Consider the following 26784-nt stretch of genomic DNA (forward strand, 5'->3'; position numbering starts at 1 on the left):
TAGCCCCAGGTTCAAAACACCAATTATAAAATTCTTTTGTAAACAAATCTGCACTCATATTTTTCATGAATAATTTTAACTAGTAGTATTAGTGTGCTAATGTTCAATTTATAAAATAAGAAATATATTTCCAAATACAATTTAAATAATATTTCAATTTCTAATGATGGTTAACTTTCTTGCAAATAACAGTTAATATTGGCATGAAGACCAGAAGACAGAACAGTTTTGCATACAGAATATACACAGGAAAAGTATTTAAATAGCTGAGTAATAGGATATTGTGGAGGGAAAAGATAAACATATGCATCTTTCTGGAGATATGTGAACATCCTGCTGTGATCACTACGCCCATCACACACACACACAGAAATGTATCACGAGGAGGGAGGCATTTCCTATGTGTCTGCAGATACTATCATATTCTTTCTGCTTTTCCTCATTACGAAAATAAAAAAAATCTGCTCAAATTTCTACAGTTCATCTGTGTCTTAATATATCTGCTAACTCTTTCAATATTAATGAAATTGTTCACTGGTAAAAGCCAACCATAGCACACAGAAGGCTAAAGATTTTGAGTGAATAAAAAAGCTTCAAACCATTTACTTTCAGAAAGTAAAATCATACAAATGTTTTACATAAACACAAAATCAACCTTTCCAAGGACAGGAAATATTTGAAAAAGTGACTTGGTGGATGAAAGTGCCCTCGGTATTAATTTACAGGCCGGGATGACATGCCTAAGAGAACGCTACATAGTCCTGATCACAGAGCCTCACAAGATGCAACAGGACAGCGCCAGCGGGCACCAGTGAGCTACTGTGAACCAGGGATGCTGTGGAATGAGACGGGATGCACACGGGACACATACTATGACCTTCACCTTAGCGAAAGGTCCAACATCCTTTCAAACCAAGGAAATCAGAAGTATGTGAAAATATATCTATGCGTACAAGTATCACGAATCTACCAAAGTGTGAGGATGATAATATAAAGATTCAAATGATAAACTTTGTGCTAGTATTGTCAAAAACCTTCATCCTAAAATCTAAAAATTTATTTTAGTCACTAGCATACAACAAGACTTTGAAGTAAGACTATTACTTTCAGAAAAAACTTCTGAAAGGAGCACAGGTGTAGAATAGTATGACATATATATGATATAACATATAATATAAAATAATATACACATATAAAATACTTAATATACTGATCATTATAAGTCAGTGTGTCTTGGGGTCACACAAGTGTTACAATCGTGTTACAGGAGAGTGATTTTCAAGTGAGGCATTTTGAAACTGTAAGGTGTCTCAGCAATTATAAAAGATTTTGGATTTAATAACTTCTAAGTATTGTAGGAAGTTCTTAAGATTCAATCTGGACATGGATTATAAACAAAATTTCAACACACTAGAATGTGCAGGACAAGGGAGCTGTACTTAACACTCTGAATATCAAGCTACGAATGAAAGGTAAAATAAAATTGGTCTTTTTAAAATATAAAAATGAATACATTAGCTTCTTACATTGTGAATTAATGAATCACAAAAGTCTGGTAATGGTAAAAGGTTTTCAACACTGGTAACTCGGCCTACTCTGACACACACAGAAAATCAAAGTCAAACTCACAGTGGAGCACAGGTATTTCTGGCACACTTGCCCAAGTGACATCTGAGGACATCATGGCAACCCTGCTCCTGAACGCACAAAGAGGCAAGCTTAGTCCCCCACAAGTCTTTGCTCCAGGCAACCAGAGATTTCAAATGCCTCCTGTTGAATTTAAGACCACTGTGTGTTTACACAGAGAGTTTTTACTGTCCATACACTTTTTTTAAACTATCATAAAAACATAACGGTTTAGTTATAAAAAAGACAATGTTTTCCTACTATCAGTCCTAGACATGAAAATATTAAATTAGTCTATCTTTGCATTATAAAGTCTTAGAATGTTTAATTTTTACAAATAGCTGCTTGAATTACTGACTAAAATTGCATTAAACATGTTGAATGAATTTTGGGTTGGGAAAAATTTCCAATAATTTCCAAAATGGGCCTAAACATTCTTTTCCATTCTGAATTATGTATTTGTGCAGGTTGGTGCTATGAGTATTGAAGTCTATAAAGTCAGAATATGATCAATTCTGAAAAACAATGAAGAAGCTCCCCATGCAGCAGTGTCATCCAAGCAATATTATTTATGTATATAAAAATAAGTAAGCACATCTCTCATTAGGATACAAGATGCTCATTTCTTAATGTAGAAATATGTGTATAAAAATTTCTTTAAAATATCTTTTAATAAATATTAATCAATAAAATGTGATCTGTATACTAATTTAATATACACATACATCCTGAACTCAGTACTATACTTGGGCAAAACTAGTTTTAAGTGGAAAAAGCTTAAGAAGCTTTGCTCTTAACTGTACTGGCCTGGGCCCCCTTTCCATAGACTTAAGAAAAAATAATAATAAATGTTTACCTAATTCTAACTCTGTCTGGTGTAGTGTGTGTGTGTGTGTGTGTGTGTGTGTGTGTGTGTGTGTGTCGTGGGTAGGTGTATAAAAATATATTTGGTAGTAAAAGAATGAAATCCAGTGTGAAGTCCCACCACTCCTGCTGTACATGGTCACCCTTAACTGTACAGAAGTTCACGGAGTTGTATCTTTGTGTCTGGATAAGTTTGATATGTGGATTTTATTACTACTTGCAATATTTTATCATAAAGTTTAAAATAAAATAAATAATATTATAGTCATCCTACCAAATTCCATGGGGGAAAACAATTGGAAACATACTTAATATGTAAGTTATTATGAAGACAATTAACATTATTAGTAAACTTCCTTCCCATTTACGAAAATGGTATTATGTGTCATGACTTATTTGTATATTATTTTTTAAAAAATGTTTTATCAGTTGAGAATGAAATTTTGTGGTGGAGAGTTTACCTAACACACCCAAAGCCCTTGTCTTGATGCTCAGTAATATAAGAAAAATGTTTTATGGCACTTACAGCAAATGTTTTAGAGTTTTTTAAAGCAATGTCTAGATATTTGGGTTCCTGGGTGCTATTACAAATGGTGTCATTTTTTTCAAAAATGATGTATTTATTTAATAGTGTGTGTATATGTTTATATCTGAGTGTGTGTGTGTCCACGTGTGTATGTGTATGTCTGAGCATATGTGTGCACAGAAACGAGACAGATATGTACAGGGCCTGAGCATTAGAACAAGTCCAGCCATGAGAGCTAGGACATTTGTGACCTCCAGACAGTCCCTCCAGTCCACGGTCACCAGCCATGAGAGCTAGGACATTTGTGACCTCCAGACAGTCCCTCCAGTCCACAGTCACCAGCCATTGGCACCGCTGTATTGCAGTCTGGTTTCTTCTTCACAATTCTTGCTCACATACCTGCTAGAAATACTCTTTCTGTGTATTTCTCAGAGGTTCAACCTCTAGACAGATGTTCCCAGGCTTTCATTTCCTTAACCAGCACACACTAAGTAGTCCCTGTGTTCCAGGCCCATCAGAGGTCTTAGGAGAACATGAGAAGCCACGAGATGGCCTCCACAAGTAGAAGGCCCTGTGTCTCCACTGGAGCAATACTTTCCTAAGCGAGAAGGAGTTGTAACTGACAAGAGTTTAACAAGTCGGATTAGACAACCTCACTGTGTGTGAAAGCTGAGGACAACAAGGACCCAATAAGGCAGGCTCATTAATAAGCAGTATCTCGTGAATGATGTAGCTGTGCTGAGCCTTAATCCTTACAGCTTGAGCTTCCTCACATCCCTTTTCTGTGAGCAGGCCCACAGTGAAGACTTAACCTGGGTGCTATGGCTACCTAAGAATGGCACAGAAAGCTTCCCCATAGTAAGCTCCTTGCTGTGTCATGCTTCCTCTTAAGCTACAGTGAATGAACATTACCGATTTATGCTGTGTTTGTTATGAATGAGTACCACTTCTATCAATGTATATGGATCTTTGTATACCGTCTCATTTGAAACACCTCTACCACTTAAAATAATGTGAAAACTACAGTTCCGGAGAAGGATTGCTGGTATAGAAAGGCAGTTACAAAGTGTTTAAAAATGAGAATAAAAATTGATACTCAAAGAAAGAAATTCCTCCTCTAAAATAAGAACAAAAGCATTATGCACAGGGATAAGCTAAAGCTTTAATCCAAAGCAAGGTGTAATAAGAAACATTTTTTTTCATTTTCTAACTGTGTTTCTCCTTTATAGGTAACACAACTATGGTATAAGCTCTGCAATAAGGTTAAATAGGCTTGAAAATGTTTTTTAACAGGCCACATATTCATCAGGAGATTAGGATTTCTAGGGCTACCTCTAATTAGATCACCATTTCTCCAAACTTCCAAGAAATACCACTCTAGTGTTATGTGTAGACAGAGCCCATAAAATGTTGAATGAATAAATAATTAATGAATGAAATATATCTGTAATATCTCTGTTCTATTCAATGACCTTTCACATAAAAATTAATGCAATAATGTGGATGATGATCGAGATTGTAGCAATATATTTGCCAAATGCACAGGTTACCTCCACAGTCACACAAAAATCTGCTTTTTGAAGAAATCTCCAACTTCAATACAGATATCCTAGTACTCATTAGAAGGGGACTTTGTATTTCTGTATCATGGTGTAGGTGGTGTGCGGCAGTCAGAGTAGAAAGCTTCAGCCCAAGGGGGAACCCCTTCGCTAACACAGGTACCACTCAGTTGCCTATAGTCCACCTATTACAGACTGCCAAAGAGGTCAAGCTCATGTTCCTCTTCTCAGGCAGCTTGACCGGGCCACAAGCTCTATTTCCCATTCTTCTGTCACCACGCCTCTCTCCATGCACCTTAGTAGCACCTCTCAGTCGCCACAGACGCCAGGGAGTGGACCGAACAGATCTCCAAAATGCTTTCACCATTAAAAAGCAACTGCCACCTCCAAGATAAAAGGCAACTGCCACCTCCTCTTGGAATAGGCACCATGCAAACCGACACTGAGACAGCTCTTAAAGCACACCTGAATTCAGGACTAGGTCTGGGCCCAGAGACGTCCTTTTCTACATTCTCCCAAGGGTGCTTTATTTACCTCTCCAGTCAATGTTATAAAAGACTCAAGCACTAGTGGAGAAATTGCACTGTAAAAGGCAGAAAGCACTTCTTACATCATCTTCACTGTCACACAAACGCTTTCGCTCAAAGTCAAGGTCATACCACATACTTGTTGAACAGTGGACTGCTGGCAATAGACCCTAAATGTGAGCAATGAAATAAATACCCAAAACATGGGAAAGGGGGATTATAAACCTAAGCATTACGATTATAAAAACAGAAGTTTGTATATAACTTTATCATGTGGAACTACGCTATCATCAGTGTGCCCACACACAGGATACACAACACCGTATGTAAATAAGGGCTGTGCTATAAAGGCATCAATGTGGTTGGCCAATTGTAATAAAGAATCTAGGAGAAAATGAAGGAGTTCTCCAGTGGAAGGAAATGGGTATATTAAGAAAATCCATCACCTACCTTCTCAGTTTTACAGTGAAGCTAACACTGTTATGAAAAATGTCTGTTTTTTAAAACTTGACTGAGATTAGGAATTACAGACCTTGCCTAACATGCACAGCCCATTAAAGTATACTAAAAACAAATAGCTAAGTTCTGCCAGGTTCCAACTGATTATGGCGGTGCTTCTGACCTCATTACCTGTAGTCACACCAAGGGCACCTGTAGGGCTTCTCTCCAGTGTGCACACGCTTATGACGAGTCAAGTGTGACTGGGTTGTAGAGGCGAAGTTACACTCATCGCATTTGAAAGGCTTTTCTCCTGTAACAAGAAACACATATCATGAATATTAAAAATATTAAAAAATGAATATTAATTGGACATGAAGTGTCCAAGCTTAGTATTAACACATAAAAAGCTTATATCTATAAAACATTGCAAATATTATTTGATAGATTCCAGAAATTTAGGAAAGCTAGAGGATATTACTGACTTTTTTAAAATTGGCCATTAGCAAGGTACATAATATATTGTACAAACAGGACTGTAGGTTATAAGTAGAGGCTAGGACTCTGAAATAATTTTATAAGCCATGATACATGAGAGCCATTCCAAAAATCTCAGTGAGGTTAAAAACAGGGCCAATCAGACAACAGACATAAAGTTGGATATAAGATGCAAAATAATAAATTTCTAGCATTAATTATGAAAAAAAATGAAAGGAAGCCATTACTGCAATAAGTGTTAGAAGCAAAAGGAATTATAACTATGGTGTAGAAGATACGAAGCCTCCAAAAACAAATGATGCAATGTTAACTCTATGCTAAGATGTGCAAATAAATCCTGAATCGACAGGGCCAGGGTGGACAAAAGTGGAGCCTCGGAGCTAGCCTGTGACAAAGTATGGAGCTCATCCAGCTGGTGTTCTCTTTTACCTTCTCCTCAACACTCACTCAGACAGTTTCCCATTTCACTTGCTACAATGCTTGGTAAGCAACTGACCCAAGGTTACTTAATTTGAATTAATATAAATTCAATTTTGAAACTTAATACAACCCAGCCATTGAAAACAATGTTTTAGTATCATTGGAATAGCTTAGAAATGTGAACCTATTTTTTTTTAAATACAACTTTTATCAAAACTATAGATTATATACTTTGGATGCAACTTTGCTCTTTGAATTGAAATGTGCTAGAAGCATAAAATGCATGTCAAATATAAAAATTTAAGTACAAAGAGTAAAATAATGCTAATAATGACATAATAACTTTATTTACAAATGATTATCATGATATTGCTGGTTAAATTAATAATTATAAACACCATTTTACCTATGACTTTTCCCTATTTTGTGGTAGCCAGCAAACGTGTGTGTGTTACACTGCATTTCTACTGACAAGGATGAACCAGTGAGCACTTCACTCCTGTGCTCCTCATACAGGTGACAGGGTCGGCAACAGGTGCTTTACCAGGCAATTCCACATCTACAACACACGCATGTCAGGTTTCAGCAAGCCCACGTGGTACTTCTTATTTTCTAGCTTTTCGTGACAGTACTCTACGAATACTCATCTATTTAAAACTGAAGGAAAGTTCCTTCCTTTCTGTGTATGTGTCTTGGAGCATGTGTTTATGTGTGTAAACGCCTGTCCACAGCTCAAGGGATAACTTCTCAGGAGCAACTCTCTCTGTCCACCATGTGGGCTTGGTGGCCAGCACCTACATTTACTAAACCTTCTCATCAGTCTGAATAATAACTGAAGGGCTTTGGCAGGCCTTGCCCTTCTCCCCCATTCCCTCTGCTGTACTAAAAACTGTTAGATTACATTCCTAAAGGTAGCCACCAAGGTCCATTCCCTTGTTTGGCCTCCTCCTGACTACCAAGGTCCAGCTACCCAACTACTGAAATCCAGCAATAAAAAGGCCCCTTTGCTTCACCTAATTATCATGCCCAATTAAAATGAAACACCCATCCTAATGCGGAGCTTCCCATTGTACCTTTATAAACCTCCATTTTCCTATGGGCCACGGGTGTCTCCTCTCTACCCAGAGGTAGTCCTTTGTCCTCCAGGACAATTCCCTGTAACTAGAGTTTTCCTGTCTTGCCCACAGTCAGGACAAATCTTTGTCACCCGCCAGTCCCACAGCCACTCAGACCCAACTAAGTAAACACAGAGACTTATAATGCTTACAAACTGTATGGCCATGGCAGGCTTCTTGCTAACTGTTCTTATATCTTAAATTAATCCATTTCCATAAATCTATACCTTGCCACGTGGCTCATGGCTTACCGGCATCTTCACATGCTGCTTGTCATGGCGGCGGCTGGCAGTGACTTCTTCCACCTTCCTGTTCTTTCTTTTCTCCTCTCTGTTAGTCCCGCCTATACTTCCTGCCTAGCCACTGGCCAATCAGTGTTTTATTTATTGACCAATCAGAGTAATTTGACATACAGACCCTCCCCCAGCACTTCCCCTACCTCCTCTTCTTGGCTCCCTTTCCCTCTGTCTCCTATCTCTGTTTCTTATTCCCTGCTCTCTGTCCCTTTGGGGCAAAAATAAAAATCTCCTTTGTGCTGACAACTTGGTCTTGGGGTTCCTGAGTCAATACTTATCCTTTCAATAATAACTGAAAGTATTATTAAAGTATTAAAGATACTTATTAAAGTACGTTTGCCCCAAAATGACCTGGTAAAGATACCTATTCTACATTATCTCAGTCTTCTTACATGGCCTCACACATTGTTGTACAAATATTTAACTTATACCCACACATCCTGCTTGACGGTATTTATCTCCCTGGAAGCAGAGAGGCGAGGGTGGGTGAAGCCAGATGGACTGGAACCCTGGTTTTGCCCCATCTCACTTGCTAACTGTCAGACCACCTGAGAAAGGCCAAGAGGACAATACCACCAAAAATGCAGGATAACTGTAAAGATCGCAATGACAGAAAAATAAGAGAAAGAGCACCTGAGCAGAGTCCCAAGTGACCAATGCAGAGAGATAACGGCCACAGCTTTGCCTAAAGAGGAGAGCGGCACAGAAGTGTCTCTCACCACAAGCTGGGTCAGTAGGCAGACAGGTCGCACACAGCACTCACTGGTGGTTTACACACGTAATGAGGAGGACTGAAAGCTACTATGTTGTAGATCTCATCTAGAAATCACTATATTTGATTTATTCCAGTTTAAAAAAAATCAAAGAGCATCTACAAAGCAGAATAAAAGAATGTTTATTTAAAAAGACTGTTCTCTTTAAGGAAAATTTCATCTTTAAAATAGGTCTAGAGCCGGGCGGTGGTGGCGCACGCCTTTAATCCCAGCACTCGGGAGGCAGAGGCAGGCGGATCTCTGTGAGTTCGAGGCCAGCCTGGGCTACCAAGTGAGCTCCAGGAAAGGCACAAAGCTACACAGAGAAACCCTGTCTCGAAAAACCAAAATAAATAAATAAATAAATAAATAAATAAATAAATAAATAAATAAATAAAATAAAATAGGTCTAAAGACACTCTTTGTTATTCATTCCTAAACCTTTGGCCAAACAACTTAAGGAACCATGGATAACATGACTAAAATGATTGACAAAACACACACAGACACACGAACACACCCAAGTACTCCAAATAATAACGTACGCTCATCACAGTCACAGGGCTTGATTTAACACAAGAAATGATATACAATATCATCATTGTATGTCTAATGGAAAGTAATATTATCTGTTTAAATTTAATTTAAGAATATTCTACTCCTGGAAATAGATAAATAACTACCCATAAGCATAAGAGTAAATATTACGCTTATTTTCAGAGTTGAATTTGTACACTAAAGACAGCACTTTTAATTGAACATCAATGCCAATGTGCAGTACACATGAAAAGAGAGCAGCACAAACACATGCTGGTTATCTATCTGATGTGATTTCATCTGTATGTGAAACACACAGTAGTTCAAAAGGGTGTCATTAGCAATTTTATAGTACATAAACCTAGTTTTTTCAATTGATGAAACCACCAACAAAATTAAGATAATGAACATGATTTGCCCATAAAGGACTCCTTGACCTGCCATACATACCCTTGATTGTTGTAAGTTCAAATCATACCTGTTTTCTTCTATTATATGATAATCATTACCTTCTAGAATTTTATATAACAAGAATATACAGTATATTTTGTGGGGGATATCTTTTACTACACACAGTTACTGTTTTTTGATTCAGCTACAATGCTAGGACATAAATTATTTTCCCCTTGGGGAATATATTGATTATATCATGGCTTGCTTCTGTTTCTAATTCAGTGGTTCTCAACCTGCGGATCGTAACCCCCAGAGGGTCGCATATCAGATATCCTGCATATCAAAGATTTACATTATGATTCATAGCAGTAGGAAAATTAGAGTTATGAAGTAGCAACAAAATAATTTTATGCTTGATGGTCACCACAACATGAGGAACTGTATTAAAGGGTCGCAGCATTAGGAAAGTTGATAATCACTGATCTAACTGAAGGACATCTGAGTTGTCTCTTTTTTTTTGCTACCACAAGTGAATTTGGAATAAACTATCAACAATAGGCAAGCCTATTGCTTGGGCATTGCATGGATATATGTTTCCTTTTGTCTTGGGTAAATTTCCAGAAGTGGTATAGCAGTATGTATTTATCCAGGGGTGGATACAAAGTATTTTCTGAAACCATCCACCACTTTACATTTTCTTAACTGCATACCAGAGTGTCCATAATCTGATGTGGTCAGTGCTTTAACCCTGCATTTCCCAGTGGACAGCGACGTCTCCCATGTAAAGTTTAATGGCCATTACTTCATACCCTTTGGTGAATTAGCTACTTAAACCATCTGACTTTTTTACTAATTTGCTTTTTGCTTCCTCGGTGGTGTTTTGAGAGTTCTGTTTTGCTCTAGATAGAAATCCTGATGACATTTGTGATCTTAACATATTTTCATCTAGCCTGTGAGTCATTTCCTTCTCACTGCCATTAGTGATTACTTTTATATAGAGCTTTTAGCTTATTAATTTATAATTTTCATTTATTTGTTCATTTGTAAAGCATGCTATTACCATAATAATAAAATCCAAAGTCACATATATTTTTATAGAATTTATATACAGTTTAGATTGTGCAATTCTGAGTTAATTTTGTATACAATATGAAGTATTTTTCTTAAAGCTCATTTTACTGAATATAAATACCCAGTTAATCTAATATTATAAGCTGAATGGTTTAAACTATCTAAATTTCCTTTTAAAAATCAACTGATAACATAGCTATATATTTTGATTTTATTTCACTGGTGAATCCATCTACCTTGATGCTAATATCTGATCGCAGTTTGGCCTGGAGGCCAGGAACTCTGTTCTTTCTCAACCTTGTTTGATTATTTCACACTTTTGTATTTTTACAAGAATTTCGAGTTAGTTTTATTGATTTACGAAAGAAGGAGTTTGCAGGGCTCAATGTGGCAGGAGCCTAAGTCTTAGCGATATTAGTTCTTTTGATTGGTACTCATGTCATGCATATATACATTATATACATATACAAGCAAACACACACACACACACACACACACACACACACACACACACAGGAAATGAGTAATTTGTTCAGGAAAAATACAGTACAGAAAAACATACCTTCATGTTTATCAATATTACTACATAGCAAAAAGGTTAATCCAAACACCTAAACTGTGAAGACTCAAAGGAAATCTTAAAAATTTGAAATAAGAATTTCAATTTATTAAATATCTGATGATTGTTTGAAAATAGAAAGCTGTCTAAATGTGATGTGTATGCCTGCTGTGTTAGAGTTTTTCCCAATTTTTAAAAACTAAAATATAATCACATCATTTCTCTCCTCTCTTTCCTCCTGCCAACCTCTCCCAACCTATCCCATGCCCTCACCATGCCTCTCAAATGCATGGCCTCTTTTTCTTTAATTATTAATTATTGTTTTATACATAGAGAGAGGGGGGAGGGGAGGGGAGGGGAAAGGGGAGGAGAGGGGAGAGTAAAGAGAGAATGTGTCTGAGTACAAGGCTAATCACTTGGTATTGGACACTCAGGGAGCTCATCTCTGGGGAAGACCAATTCTTTTCTCCCAGTAGTCCTTAGTTGCCTTAGTTCTTTGTCTAGGGGCGGGGCTTTATGAGAGATCCTCCTTTCCTGAGGAGGTCTTGTTAAACGTACTGATGGGAATACTACTGCTGACTTGTCCATCATTCTGAAGCCAGAGTTAACTGAGTTAACACAGTAATTATTCACTGACAAGGATAAGTCAACAGGGACTTAGACACACACCAGTTTAAACCCCAGACAACACTGCAGTCCCAGTTACTTGGGTAGGGCAGTGAAAAGGCATCACTAGAGTCCATAAACTCAAGGCCAGTCTATGCAACAGTACTGAAAACCAGAGGGTAGAACAAGGAGAATTTCTGTTGCTCTTGTAACCACATTTAGCAGTTTTCCCTGTGCAACAGAACTTACCCTATTGGGCTGTTGCTTTCATTTCATAAATGCTTTCTTTTACAAGCATTAATCTTGCCCAAAATACCCAGTAAGAAACACTTTGCCACTAAGGAGGATAGCAAAGGAGGAAAACAGAGACACCAGGACAGCTGGTTGCCATAGTGCCCTGTCTTTTGTGTGTCAACCATCTGTCAGGCTGGCCAACCACATCTCCTGGAAATCACACTGAACATTCCTTAGGGTGGACTGGGGGTTATTAAGCTGGCCAGGTCTCTCCAACTGCACGTGAGGATTGGTGCCTGTGCCCTTGAATCAAGGGTCTCTGACAGGTGATAAAAGTAAATCTCAGAATGGAAGATGTTTCGTGTCAGCCCCCTAGACAGCCTGCATTTCAGTCAGGAATTATTTACGCCATGTGGAACACTTTGGATACCTATCCCTTTCTGAACCGCTTGCAATTTGCCTGGACACTGCGGTAAAAAGGTAAACCATGTCAAGACAGACACATCAAAGAAATATAGATTTCAAATGTACCATCAAGTCTAGCCTTGGGGAAAAAGGTGTGCGTTGCTTAAACATTTTAAGTCCAACATAAAAGCTAAGTGCCTAGACTGAGTTGGACTGAGCTGTTTGTGGAGGCCAAGTCTCTTAAGAACTGACTTTGGTATTAAAGAATCATGTTTGATTTGTGCCACAGAGGCAGATAAATGCCAGAAAGACAGATACCTCTGTCTCTGAGACATTGTCCTATATGGTATAAAGTTAATAGCAAAGTAATAAGGAGCCCCTGGACCTGACATAAAATATAAAGCTGTGCCGGCTCGATGCAGGCGTCCTGATCGATCCGTCACCTGGAACGTCTGGGTTGTAGCGTTTGGCCTCCACTGCAGGGCCAGGGGACACTGCTGGGGGTGTCACAAGGGGTCTGCTATCCCCTGGAGCCACATGGGATGACACGGAAGGCAGAAATGCCATGGAGATCACAGAACTTTGAATTACCAGTGAGCTGAAAACATGAATAAAACACCGTATGACCACATGGTTTCAACATATATATCCAACTCTCTCTCTATCTGCCATACAAGAACAGCTGATACCCACACAGCTTACCTTATATCGAATCCTTATATAGGAATTATATAATGAATGTACAAGTGGTTTATGTTTTTTAAAGTTATACTTTCAACATGTTAGAAATCAAAAATTTACCTTCATTTTAATGTCTATTATCCCTATGGAAATTTCATCCCAATAAGCTCAAGATTTAAAAGCAATGAATAGGATTCATTTTCATTGATCCTGAAAATATATTGAGAAGTGAAGCTGCCTGTATCTGTATAACAAGGCATTTCAAGAATTCTAATGGTCTATAAGTAATATATTTAAATTTTCTTCTTTATTCTCAATAATTTAATTCATGTAATAAATGCAGTAGGACCATATATACTCTCCACTTTTCCCTAATTCCCACATAGCATCCTAACATGTTTTACTCCAACTTATTTCTTTTGTTTTTTTAAATAACCTCCTAAGTCCAGTTAGAGTTGCTCATGTGTGCTTGGTATGAGCCCATCTGCTGGAGCATGGGTGGAATCCTACCAGGGGCCACACCCTCAGGATGTTTTTCTCCTGAGTCAGGGGTGGACCTATGAATTTCACCCCACATGGACTGTGACTGTAAAACTCAACTGTACCCATGGTCCATAAAGGAAAGCATCATATTAATTACCAGTTTGATTACCATATGAACTTCATTAATAAAGTCTTGATGGCAGAAAAATGTGGTTCTACTGATATTATAAAGGAAAATTGTCCTGAGACAGTACTACCCTAGACACATGTTATTTAGAATTATCAGAATGACTATTTGTGAGACCACTTTCTTTTCCTGTATCATGTAAAGTGAGTAACATGGGATAGGCTATCCTCCACGTCCATATTTATTTCTCATGTTGTGTCTTTGTTGTTACTCTCTCTTAACATCAAGAATAACTGCAACAGCATGGACTCCCCATCACACAGACTTCCAGACTGATTGATAAATACAGGAGACAGGCAAAGAGATAGAAGGGGTATAAGCAAGTAGGCAGTGGGTAGGGCGGTATGACGTAGGGAGAGAACAGAGAGGGCCCAACATGGGCTTTCCAGGACCCATGCAGGAGGGTAAGACAGAGCTTTGCAAACAGACATCAAACAGCCTCAAATATATGGTCTTGGGTCAGATTTTTTTTTATCCACTTAAGATAAAGTTCATGAGGATATCTGGAGCCTTAAATATACAGATGACTACTTTTTAAGCATATAGTAAGAGACAATCTAATATCTATACACTCTGTATTTGTGAGGTATATGAGGCCTATAGAAGTTTTCATTTGCAAAAACCAGGAATAAAGAGGAGAGCAAAATATGAGGCCAACAGTGCTTGGGTATCTAACACCTTGCCTCATGTATGCAGAGAGAAGCCAGGAGCAGACTCAATACTGACCTGTGTGCTGCCGGCGGTGTTTGGTGAGGGCGTGCCGGGTTCCACCGGCAAAGCCGCAGAGGTCACAGAGAAACGACTTCTCGCCTGTTGCAACAATAAACAGATGAGGGACTGCGGAGGTCACAGATCATTAAAACATATCTATCAAGCCTTTCAGGGTTACTAATTCCTCCAATCAAATGTTTCCATGTAAATATGTCAAATGGGAATGAAATTACCACTGCGGTTTATTGACTGTGATAAAATCTGAAAAGCACCACTGAACATAATTACATACTTGTCAGACCCATAAAAATTAGCTTTATTATCAATGGAATGGTTTTGTACAACTTCATTTCTAGTAGATGTCTTCCAGATGGGGCTGCTTTATGCACTTGAACAGTTTTTATGCATATCCTGATTTTTTACAATTCCCATACATCTGGCCTTTCTGAGCTGAGTAAAGATTGCTTGGAATAGTTAATATACAGTATATAGAACTCTGCTTAAATAAAATATATTGAATTTTTTAACAACCTAAGAACACTGAATTGGTTTTACTTGATTCTATCAGGATCTTCCTTAATCACCTTACACTTAATAATTTGAATTAAATGGTTTCTTTGAACAAAATGAAGATCCAAAGGAAATGAAACTCACGTTACTTAGTACCAGGAGACACACGCTGTTTGTGTTTCTTGAATTTTATGGTATAAAAAAGAAGTCTAGGGATTGGTAAAAACATATCTATAAAAATTTGTATCCCTCATCTTCAGAGATAGCTCTGGGCTGGAAACTTCTGCAGAATCAAAGGCACGTTTGGCAGACGTGGGCTTGCTAAGTGTGCAAAGCATTTTACACATGCTGACTTCCTGACCTATAAGGACTACATGTCATTCCACTGTAGTATATGTAGCCAACAAGACAATTCATCCCATAGACTCACAATGAAGGGCAAAACAGAATAAAAATGGAGAAATTAATCAAATTGTAAAAGACTTTTCCAGAAATAAAGCAAATCATTTGTATCCATCTTTATTGACTTCGGTCACTCAAACTTTAAAGTGACACATTCCCCATAATAGGCCTGCTATATTGCATGTCTGGGGTTTCACAAATTCAGTTGGCGATGCATCTGCAAATAATAACTGTATCTCTAAGGTTAAAATAACAAAACAAAAAAAAATAACTGTAGCAATTAAAGAGCAGCCCTTCCCTTAAGAGTGTTTACAGTTTTCCAAACTTAAAGGAAGACATGAAGAAGTCCTTAGACAGAATGTGTCCAATTTTATTTCCAAAGAGATGTTAAGATGGTCAATATCATTCAAAAGACAAAGTTAAAAAGATGTTTTTGCTATCCTTACTATCCTACTTTGAGGGTCACTTAATTCCTTGATATCATTTTTTCCATACAGGAAAAATAGAGTAGATGGGCTGTGAAGAATGAAGTTTAATCATAATCACTCATCTAATTATTTAATCAATTTAAAATATAAATCTTTTTAACTAGCTGTAATATCAATTAAATAACATGGACGTAGCCCTTTTTAACTAAAAAACCAATTTGTTTCTAAATATTAGCATTTTTTTTTTTCCCAAGACAGGGTTTCTCTGGGTAGTTTTGGTGCCTGTCCTGGATCTCGCTCTGTAGACCAGGCTGGCCTCAAACTCACAGAGATCTGCCTGGTTCTGCCTCCCGAGTGCTGGGATTAAAGGCATGCACCACCACCGCCCAGCATATTAGTATTTTTTTTTTAAATGTGGAGGCAAAACTCTTTTCTACAATTTACTCATCACCAGTTTTGCATCTACTGCAGAAAACGGCTGTTCTTATGCATGCACAGGGGCATAAGGACTATAGTGTAGAAATGTGTTTGTGCCCTGTGCACACATGCACATGCATGCTACGAAGGGGAGTAAATGTGCCTAAGGAGGAGTGAGCATCCCATTCTAGACAAGCATGCTGCCATCCTTCCATTTACATAATCTTTGTGACCTATTTTTTTCTTCCAAAACAAATGTATTAACAAACATAGGAGAAAAATAGCAGAATTTAACATTCTCTACATGTGTTCATGCTGCACATATTAAGGTCTACTCTTTTTCCTATTTATGGTATATATACATGAAAAGGCCAAATTATTCATTTTCTGGATGATTTGATTCTAGAAACATCAGTAACCTTGATTTTCCATGTGTAGGAGTTTATCTAAGGTGGTAGTCTCAGATGTACTGTATGTCATATTTACCTTGGTAGCTTGATTTGTTTTCAAATTCAATTTTTACTTGCTTTTTTTTTAAGAGATAGAGTGGAGGGGGTAACTATTGAACAGTGGGCCAAGAGTATTTTTTGAGAAAAGAAATTAAAGAAAAACTCAATGAGATACTTTACTCAACCAAGAAGGGGTTCTTTTAACGTATCATATTTAAATGGTAACAGAGATTTAATGGAAGACTTCTTTTAATAACAACTTGAATTAGTTTCAAGTGTGCCATTTTGCATTCAAACGCAGAAAGACACGGAACCGACCCTTTATTTTCTATTAGAAAACAGCCACTGTCCCCTCTCTCTCATTATGGTGCAGACTACAAGACCTAACAACAAAAATCCATAGTATTGATCCAGCCAAGTCTCCACAATTATTCTTTAGAAGGAAACGCCGACGATAAATTACATCTGCACTGGCTTTTCATCTGCTGTTCGATATAAGTGATCTCTCAGGGCAGGCTGGAGACCTTAAATCGTCAACACCCTTGTCAAGGAAGCTAAGGAGGCCTGGGCTTCCCACAAACTGCTTCAGGAGAACTTTCAACCTATAATTTCTAACAATAATACAGGATTCACAACAATCAGAAGAACATTTCTGAATGTTGATTAAAATTTATTATTTTTTTCCTACAGGGACTATATTCTGAGTAGTGCAAAGAGAAAGAAGGCCACAAAAATACTGAATAGCTGACAGTACCAGATAGTGATGTGAGATGAATCCTCAAACAGAAGATCACCATGAAGCACTGGGCCCACTGTACTAAGACTGTGAAAAGCCTATCATACACTAAGCACCTGGCCATAGGAGATGATGCGATATGCGTTAGTAATGGTCCCAGCTGAGCAGCCTCAGAACCATACTCCACGGACAGAGCCTCCAGATGGCTAAGTTATATTACACATGGCTATTTTTAATGTGTTCATGCAAACTTTATGTGAATGTGAGTTTTTTAAAAACAGTTTTCTGAAGATATCTAGTAATTCAATTCAGATTAGCCTCTGAGTTTTAAGAATGATTCTTTCCTGAAGAGAGATACTCTACAGCTTCTGCTTAGAAATTGATACATAAAACTAAGATTCAGTATGTTTAAAAGTTAGGGATTTAGATTATATCCACAATGAAACAGAAGACCAGTTCTCTTTAAAAAACAATGTGCCAGTGTGACGAGGGTGGCATCTAAGAAGCTAAGTGTGAACATAAACACTAGAAATGAGCTGTCAAATCTGAAGCTGTACTGCTTAAACATATGCACACACACAAAACTCATACTCAATTGTCACACTAAAGATACTCTAACCAACACTGCAAATGAAAGAATAAAAAACATTTTCATGAGCAATTCCCATTACGTTAATTTCAAATACAATGACCATGACCTCTGCAAGGAAGTCATGTTTAACACTGGTTGCTATCAAGCAAACCATATAATTCATATGAGTACATGCTCCTCAAGCCCATCAGGCCTCCTTGGCCCAGTCCCTGATTGAGAAGGGATGTGTCACACCTGTGTGTGTCCTGTAGTGGTCTTTCATAGCCGAGGCCGTGAGGAATGAGTAGTGACATGTAGGCCAGGTGCACTTAAAAGGCTTTTCTCCCGTGTGGAGTTTCATGTGGTTGTTCAAGGCCCACTTCTCGGTGAAGCTTCTATCACATAAGTGGCATGTAAATTTCCTGCATGAAGGAGAGAAAAAACAACATAAATTTGACCTGCACACTCATATCTATGACTCCAGATAGAGTGTGTGGTAACCCTCAAGTGTGGCGCACACACAGCCTTTGCAAAGGGAACTGCAGGCTGGGTCTGTCATGTCTGTATAACCAGGCATTGATTTTTCTGTCGAGGCCTGGCACTTCAGCCATTTATTCTCTGCTTTGCGGTTGGGCCCAACGGGTTTGAAAAATTCTGTTACAGTCCAGTCACCCCTGAGGCAAAAGTGAGAATAGATTTCACCTGTACAGGCCTACACCACTTATCCAGGGCATGGGCTGTCAGAGCAAAGGCTAAATGAAATGCTATCCATACTCAAGCACTCAGACAAGCTCTGCTGTCTGCCAGGAGGGCGGCTGGGCTGCTAGAACAACGACTCCTGAGAGCAGCCCCACAGGCAGCCCTGAATTACCATGCTCCAGGGGGTGAAAGGGAGACCCCCCACAAAATGGTTACTGATTGAAAGGTCCCTCTGGGTTGTTGACATGAGTACATAAAAAAGTTTTCTTTGACAAAAATAAGTCTGCAGTCACACTACTCCAAACACCTCCATCTCCTCTGATCTCAGAAGTGAAGCCGGTCAGGTCTACACAGAACTTAGATGGCAGACAAAAATTAAACATTACAACCACATTTTTCTGAAATGAGACTGAGAAAGAGAAAATACAATTACCTCCTGCACACACACACACACAAAAATCTAAAAATAGCGAGGCCATATCTCTTTAAGAAAATATTTCAAATTTGTACTCCAGTTTTAAATCTTCCAGTACCCTAGAGGTATAGACTGAGAGCCATGAGCATGTCCATACCTGCTCTGCCCATTCCACGAGCAGTTATGAATTCATCACTAAAATTTACTTCCTATTTCTGATGCAATTGAGTCTTAAGTATCTCTGTGAACAATAGTGCTCAACAAATTAATTCAGGATAATGAACAAATAAGAGAACATTTTTCTTAAAAGTTAAAATTAAAATTATACAATTATAGAAAGCTGATAAACATTATACCAGACAACAGAGATCCAAGCAGTCTGGAGAAAAACATAAGATTCTAATGGCTAAGTTTTACATTATCAATATGGGGCCATAGAAAAATGTATACTTTCATATAAAGTCATTAGCCATGATTTTCAGCAATTCCTAAGTTTTGTCAGGAGAGGAAAAGAATCCTAAGCTATAAACAGCCAGCCTTTTAATTTGGTGTTAAATGCAGATTACTTTAATAAATCAATGGAGTTCCATAAACTCTGGGAATCCAGTTATAAATCACCAGCTTTCTTTACGACATACATTTAAAAAGTAATGTTGTAGATGTAAAGCAAGTAAAAAATACCAAATATTTAAGTAACAGCACAGCATATGTGAAATGCTTCATCAATAGCCAACTGTCAGTTTCTCTCTCCTATCACACAAGTGAGGAGACACTGTCTGCCCAGCAAACACGGCTGACTGTGAAATCACTGTATCATTTGATCATTGCTGACTCGTTCTAGAGAATGACATATATAACTAAATACCTTGAAATGCACTGCAAAAAATATCATGTCCGTATATCTCTTTGACGGGTCTTCACGCATTTAGCATTTCAAAACCATGACAGCGATCTTATTTCCAAGATAAATTTCCCTATCTACTTATTTCTCCATGTATTTATTGTGGAACTAACCTTCTCTTACAAGAAATAAATAAGGAGGTTAAGTAGATGCTATCTTTAACAAATAGTTTCTCCAGACTGTATTACAACTTTATGAATGACAAAATAAATCCCTCAGTTTTAAATCTACCATGATGTACATTTAACAAAATTACATCTACACAACCTCAATGTGCACTGTCTATTATTCATACATAATAAAAATGTTAGACTAAAGCTCAGTGCCTGTCCAGAAAGGACAAAAGCCAGATTTTTTTTTTAAAAAAAAAAGGACTAAAACTACCTCTGGACTTTCTGGAAACTGTGCATTCTACAATCCTCTTTATGAAAACCAGTTCAGCCACTGGGCAAATGAAAGAATGTAAGCCACCCTAGGCTACACTTACAAAGACTGAGAGCTATTTGGAAGCCTGCTGTCTCCTGGAATGTCACGAACTTTGTGTCAAATTTTCGAAGATGACTTGTTTTAAGTCAGCCTAATGTCATGAAGATGGTGGCCTCTGAAGGACCCTTGCTCTCCGTCCACCACTAAGGAAGCACAAGCAGGAGAGCAGAACCTGCTCTGCAGCACAGACCTGAAACTGAAGGACAGCAGGGTGCATTCAGGAAGCCTCTTGCAAAGACCTGCCAGCTTGCTACTCTATGAACACTGCTCTGGAGAGCACAGAGAAGTCAGAAAAAGAGGAAGATTTGGGTGTAAAGAAAATCTGCCGATAAGGGAGAAAAAACATTCATAAAAGAAAACTCCATGTAAAAAGCCATCAGAGATTAAAAGAAAAGGGAGCAAGTGATAGGACTGATCGGAGGGGCGTGTCTGAAAGACAGATGACAGCTGGAAACAGATACCTGAGGGAGAATGACAGCAACAGGAAGTGCAGGAGAAAACTTCTCAACCAGGAAAAGGTGTGGCAGAGCCCTGAAGGCACACAGGTACAACACACACACAGCCGCTGTCCTCCAAATCCCTCCACACACCAGAACAGAGTCAAAGCCCAGTGACTCAGAGAGGGCAGAGCGAGGCCTGGTGCTTTGCGGTGTGGGCTTACAGGAGAGATACAGGACTGAGGCAGCAGACTGGCAGTCAGTAGGAAGATGGATAAAGGTGAGCAACTGGTCCTCACACACAAGTTACAACAGGAAGGAAGCCGCACAGGAGCACAGGAGACAAAGGGACTGTATCTGCTTCACCCTCTGAAGGTGGAAAGACAATGCAGGAGTGACATGGGAATTTTAAGGGAAGTCAATTCAAACACAGACTAAAAATGTATTGCCTTTAGCAATCTCTGTGAAAACATACATCTGCACTCTGAAGTTCTTAGGTGAGAAATCTATGATGCTAAAACTATCTGCAATTAAGCTCTTGCCCTAGTGGGTAATAGTGAACTGAAAGTCCATTAAGGGCTCATCGGTACAAACTTACAATGATTCTGAAATGGAATAGGGGTTCCTAAACATTTTTCTAGTGTTCTGGGGCAGCTAGAGTCGTGTTCACTACTCAGCACTGTGTGTGACCTTCCCTTGGCTCCCCTGCTGAAATAGAGGGAAGGCTCTGGTCCTATCAGCTACACCAAGAGAGCACAGCAAAGAGAAGGGGTTGGCGTGTACCCACAGACTTCTTTCAATGGTTTATACTTGTGTGATTTGTGTTAACTGAAACAAAAGGAAAGTCTACACTTCAACTGAACAGGGAATACTAACTAGTCTCATTATCAGCTATACAATAAAAACTAAATTTCTCATTGGGATGCATCTTGTATAAGTTAAAGGTATATATATAGTCAAAACACATGACCTTATATAATTTTTGAGCATTTACTTGGTTTTGAATAGCTAAACAGGAGAAATGTTATATCAAAAATCAAATTTGAACTTTGAATTACTTCCAAATTACTAGAGTCAGAATTTTAAAAGGAATTTTAGATTCATTTTCTTCAGATTAAAATTTTAAATGCTATTAAAAATTTAAATTCCAAGATAGTAGATTTTGACTATTAGAAACTTAATAAAAATGTACATACATCCCATTTCTGAATGAAGATAAAAGTATCTTGAAAATCCAACATTATTACCTGACATTATAAAATAGATAAGGGGCCTGGTGGTGGTGGCACACTCCTTTAATCCCATCACTCAGGAGTTCGAGTTCAGCCTGGTCTACTGAGTGAGTTCCAGGACAGCCAAGGCTACACAAAGAAACCCTGTCTTGAACTTCCCTTGCCACCCCCACACCCCAAAAAACAGATAAGAAGACCACTGTTATTTTTTTCTGGTGTTTTGAATCTGTTCCATTCATGATAATCTTGCAAAGCTTGAGCAGTACTTAATTTAATATTGAGTTTGTTCTAACCCTAATTTTATACTGGAGAATCTGGTCAGGCATATACCATTGAGACATACTTGTATATATGAAGTTATATTAAAAAAATTCCTCTATTCAAGTTTCAACTGCCTTAAGGGGAGGGTTAGGTTTAATCATAAAATGGAGTATCATTATGCTATGAAAATAAATAAACTTGGCCATACTTATCAACATAGGTTTAAAAATCTCAGTGGTACACCTACAAGAAGAACAAGTTAGGAACGTGTTAGAAGAACATGCTGGAAGGATGGCTCAGTGATTAAGAGCATTTGCCGCTCTGCAGAGAACTTGGGTTCAGTTTCCAGGACGAACATGGTGGTTCACAAAAATCCATAACTGCAGCTCCAGGGGATCTGATGACTTTGTCTGACCTACACAAGAACCAGGCTCACACATGGTGCGCGCGCGCGCACACACACACACACACACGTGTGATGCTGGCAAAACACTCATACTCATAAAATAAATTATTTTTTAAAAAGTAAAAGAATAAAAGTTGCACCATTTGCATAAAATTTGACAAATGAAGCTTCTATGCAGAAATGTCTATGACACACTAATTTGACACTGCTTCTGGCTGGCATGGAGAAAGGAAGGAATAGGAAGGTGGTAGAACACAACTACATATCTAATTCTTGTTTATCAAAAGAAAAGAATCTGGAGTAAACAGACGACAGTAGCATCTTCCAAAGTATGTCCTGCACTTTCAAATTTTTTACAATTTACGTTGAGCATTTAATAAAACAATAAAACAATGATTCTTATTTCCTCTACATGATACCTTGGTGCCATCCAGTCCAATTAACAAATACTATAAACACATTTACTAGAAACACAAGAGAAAGGAAGACTGGGCGAGACACATCTGAGTTTAAAGAAGAGTAAGCTAAATTCCAGTGTAATAAAAACTATTCAGTCGCTATCCTTCAAAACTGATACTAAAGTGTTTATTCAAAATCACCCTAGAACTAGAAATACTCAAATTCAACTAACAAGCAACACTCTACTTCATAAATAAACACAATACAGAACTATAAAACAACAGAAGATTTGAGTCCTAGGAAAATAGCCTAATGAGCAAATAAATATTTCAGCAATTTCAAAGTTATCAAAATACTACCAATGCATAGGCAGTTTCTTTGGACTAAAAGGCTCCTTTTTAATGACCATAATTTAATAATGATATACTGACTACTGAGAGATAAAATGAACATGAGGAAGTCTTTGCCCAGCAGGGTCACCACGTCAATTTCTACAGAGCAGGGAGGGATCACCCCTCTCCTGAACAATGCAGCTCATAAAGACACAGGCAAGTCCGACGACCAACCACAGCAGTGAACCCACACCAGCATCTCACACTGAGAATGTGCCCCAGAGGACAGGAAACAAAGTGAGGAAGTGGAGGAAATTCTGCTGAAGGGACAAAGTCACTATCTAAAGACACTACCATTGTGAAATACTAATGCTTTTGGCACAGACAACAACTGAGTTGGAAAAATAATGATAGGAGAGGAAGATGAGGAGGAGAGCAGGAAGATGAGCAGGAAAAAGAGAAGGAAGAAAAGAAAGAATAAAGCAGAAGAGGAAAAGGAACAGGAGGGAGAAGGAAGAGAAAGGAGAAGGAAGAGGAGCATTAGCAGTGAGAAATAACTGCTTTTAAACACTATGCACTATTAATATGAAATATAAAAAGTATAATAAATACTTCAATTGTTTTCAGTGGTACCTGGTTGTCTTTCAGCTTTGACTTTCAAAGTTCTGGGTAAGCCTTGAACACAATGTTCAACTTTGAATTACATAGAAAATACAATTATTACTAGTGTGTCTAACTGAATAATTAAAAAGACACACTGAGAGCTAATTTACAATGACTTTACTGAGAGCCTAGGTCACCGATGGCATCTCCCTTCAGATATCTGAAGGTGCATAGGTCCTGGTGAATAAAACAAAATGTGTTCAATGTATCAATATATATAATTATCTAGATTACCAAATTCGGCTGGATTTTGAGCATTTCCTACTGCAGAGTGCGCGCGCGCGCGCACACACACACACACACACACACACACACACACACACACACACACGAGCATAACTTAGATCAAGAAGCCTATGACCAGGAAGGTCTCCACTACTAAATCCAGCTCTGAAGCCTCCAGCGTGGCTTCCAGTTAGAGCTGGAAAACCTCCCGTGAGGGCTTTTAGACAGTTCATCAGGGAGCCTACTATTAAGGCAAGAGTTTTCAATGCAATTTTGCCATGAACAGGTGATAATTAGCCTAATTAACAGACTAGATCCTTGTTAACTAGTTGGAAAAGATATTTAATCTCACCCATGCAGGTGCCTCATTTTAAACTTCTGAGTGTATCAGTCATGTTTTAAAAAGTGAAAATGCTTTTTTTTGTTTTTTCCTTTTCAATTTAATTCAAGGGCTCAAGATCATGTTTGTTAAAATCATTCATAGGAAGTGTTGTAAGCACAGCCACACTCCACGCTGCCTCCGACACAATCAACTGACAGAAGGCATCACTTCAGGGACCATCCTCAAAGATTTCAGCCACTGTTTGCACAGTGGTTTGAGTTCACCCTTCAAAAACCTGTACTCCTGTGGAAGTTTCTTTCAAAGAGACCACAAACGCTGGTCTAACCCAAATCACGGTATCATTTAGCTGAGATTTCCCCCACTATTACTCATGTTCTCTTTTCGATACTCAGCAGACACTGTAGCTCAGGTCATAAATTCAGTGAGGGGCCATACACAAATGTTTTGAGCTGTGGGGTTATGAACACCTTTGAGACACTCCTCACCATTGTCTCTACAGCACAAAGGCAGCAGAAGAAAATATATAAATACACAGAAGTGGCTAGCTTCCTATAAAGAAAACTGGACCTGGCCTGGTGTGCAAGCTGTGCTTGGCCTACCAGGCTTAGATGGAAAGCTACGTCCTCTCAACTACATTTCGAAAATGCTCACTCTGAGTCTCTACAAGGTCAAACAGCACCAAATCAGCGGTCCTGGGGTCACAAGAGCACATGAGAACAGATAGAAAGGGTAGTATATGTGAACCCCACCCTGGACTGCTCTACCCTCTACAAAGCCACCTCTTCCAACTGTATCATAGGCCCAAGAGCGGAGAAGTGCAAGCATTTTTACCTAATGGTCAGGTCCTAGACAAGAAGACATGCATTAGAGTGGCACTATTCTCTAGTTTGGACACACTGAAACTTTCTGGCTTCAGCTTGGCTATGAAAGTATTGGATTTATGTATAGAACTTTAAACCACAGTCACAAATACTGAATCAAAGATAAACACTTGAAGAATATATGATATTCTCCTAACAGTATACATAATTTGAGCTACAATGATAAATTAATTCTGATCCATATTTATACATTTATCCTAAGTGCGTAGTTGACCAATTTTTAATGCCTTGCCACTGGAGATACATAAAAATCTTCAACTGGTATCCACAAACAACCAACAGAAGATCACACAATAGGACTTACTATATGTCTAGAAGTAACCCAGGCTATGTATACATCTACAAATAAAAGAAAGACATGTGCAGTCACCAAAGGAGCCTATAATTTAGTGATCAATACCAAAGTCAGGGAAATATTTAGAAAACAAACCAATATAATATGAGGGAATTTGTGAGAAAGTTTTAAGAGATGTTTAGAAAAGGTTTCAAAGAATAAAAGTGGTAGGAAGGTTTTTGTGGATTGAGGTGGCTTTGAGCTAAGTCTGAAACTGAAGAACCCAGTGTTCTAACATAAACAGCAATGATGACAATCTGAGAGTCAGTGTTGAGAAGAAGCAGTGAGGTGGCATGCCTGAGCTTGGAGAGTGTCCCTGCTGACCAAGGTAGAAATAAAACTCTATCGTGTACAAGTCAGACTTAAATGGTTGTGAGGACCACTGTGGGAGTTTGGCTTTGATATTAACAGCTCTAATTATCAATCATTTTCTTTTTTATTTCCTGTATTTTTCTGCATTTGCTTTTTACAATTGTGATTAGGATTTTCCAAGGAATTGAATGTGGCTTTATCCTTTACAGATCTCAATCATCACACAGAATACATATGATGCAGTGTACACAGGTGAGTATCAGGGACAAAGCTTACCAAAAAAATGACCTCTCTGAGAATTATGCTGGACTAATTTATCCATTTGGTTGTGTAATAAGCAACTTCTACACGCTGCAGACTTACACCAAAGATCACAGTGCCATTAGCTATACCCCATTATATATTATCAATGTGCTGAGAACTGGGTGATTTGAATTTCAATGAAAAATGTTTATAA

General features: G+C 38.3%; 1 protein-coding gene across 1 annotated transcript in view; it reads right to left on the reverse strand.

Annotated features, from left to right (window-relative positions):
- Znf407 (zinc finger protein 407) overlaps positions 1-26784 on the reverse strand; it is a 422868-nt gene that overhangs the window by 150482 nt on the left and 245602 nt on the right. The window contains exons 5-7 of the mRNA XM_028873874.2: positions 18257-18423; positions 14504-14587; positions 5733-5853 (exon numbers count right to left, since the gene is read on the reverse strand). Coding sequence (XP_028729707.1) covers positions 5733-5853; positions 14504-14587; positions 18257-18423 — 372 coding nt within the window. The remainder of the gene's footprint in view (positions 1-5732; positions 5854-14503; positions 14588-18256; positions 18424-26784) is intronic.

The sequence above is a fragment of the Peromyscus leucopus genome, chromosome 19, assembly GCF_004664715.2.
Source record: "Peromyscus leucopus breed LL Stock chromosome 19, UCI_PerLeu_2.1, whole genome shotgun sequence".
In the NCBI taxonomy this organism is placed as follows: Eukaryota; Metazoa; Chordata; class Mammalia; order Rodentia; family Cricetidae; genus Peromyscus; species Peromyscus leucopus.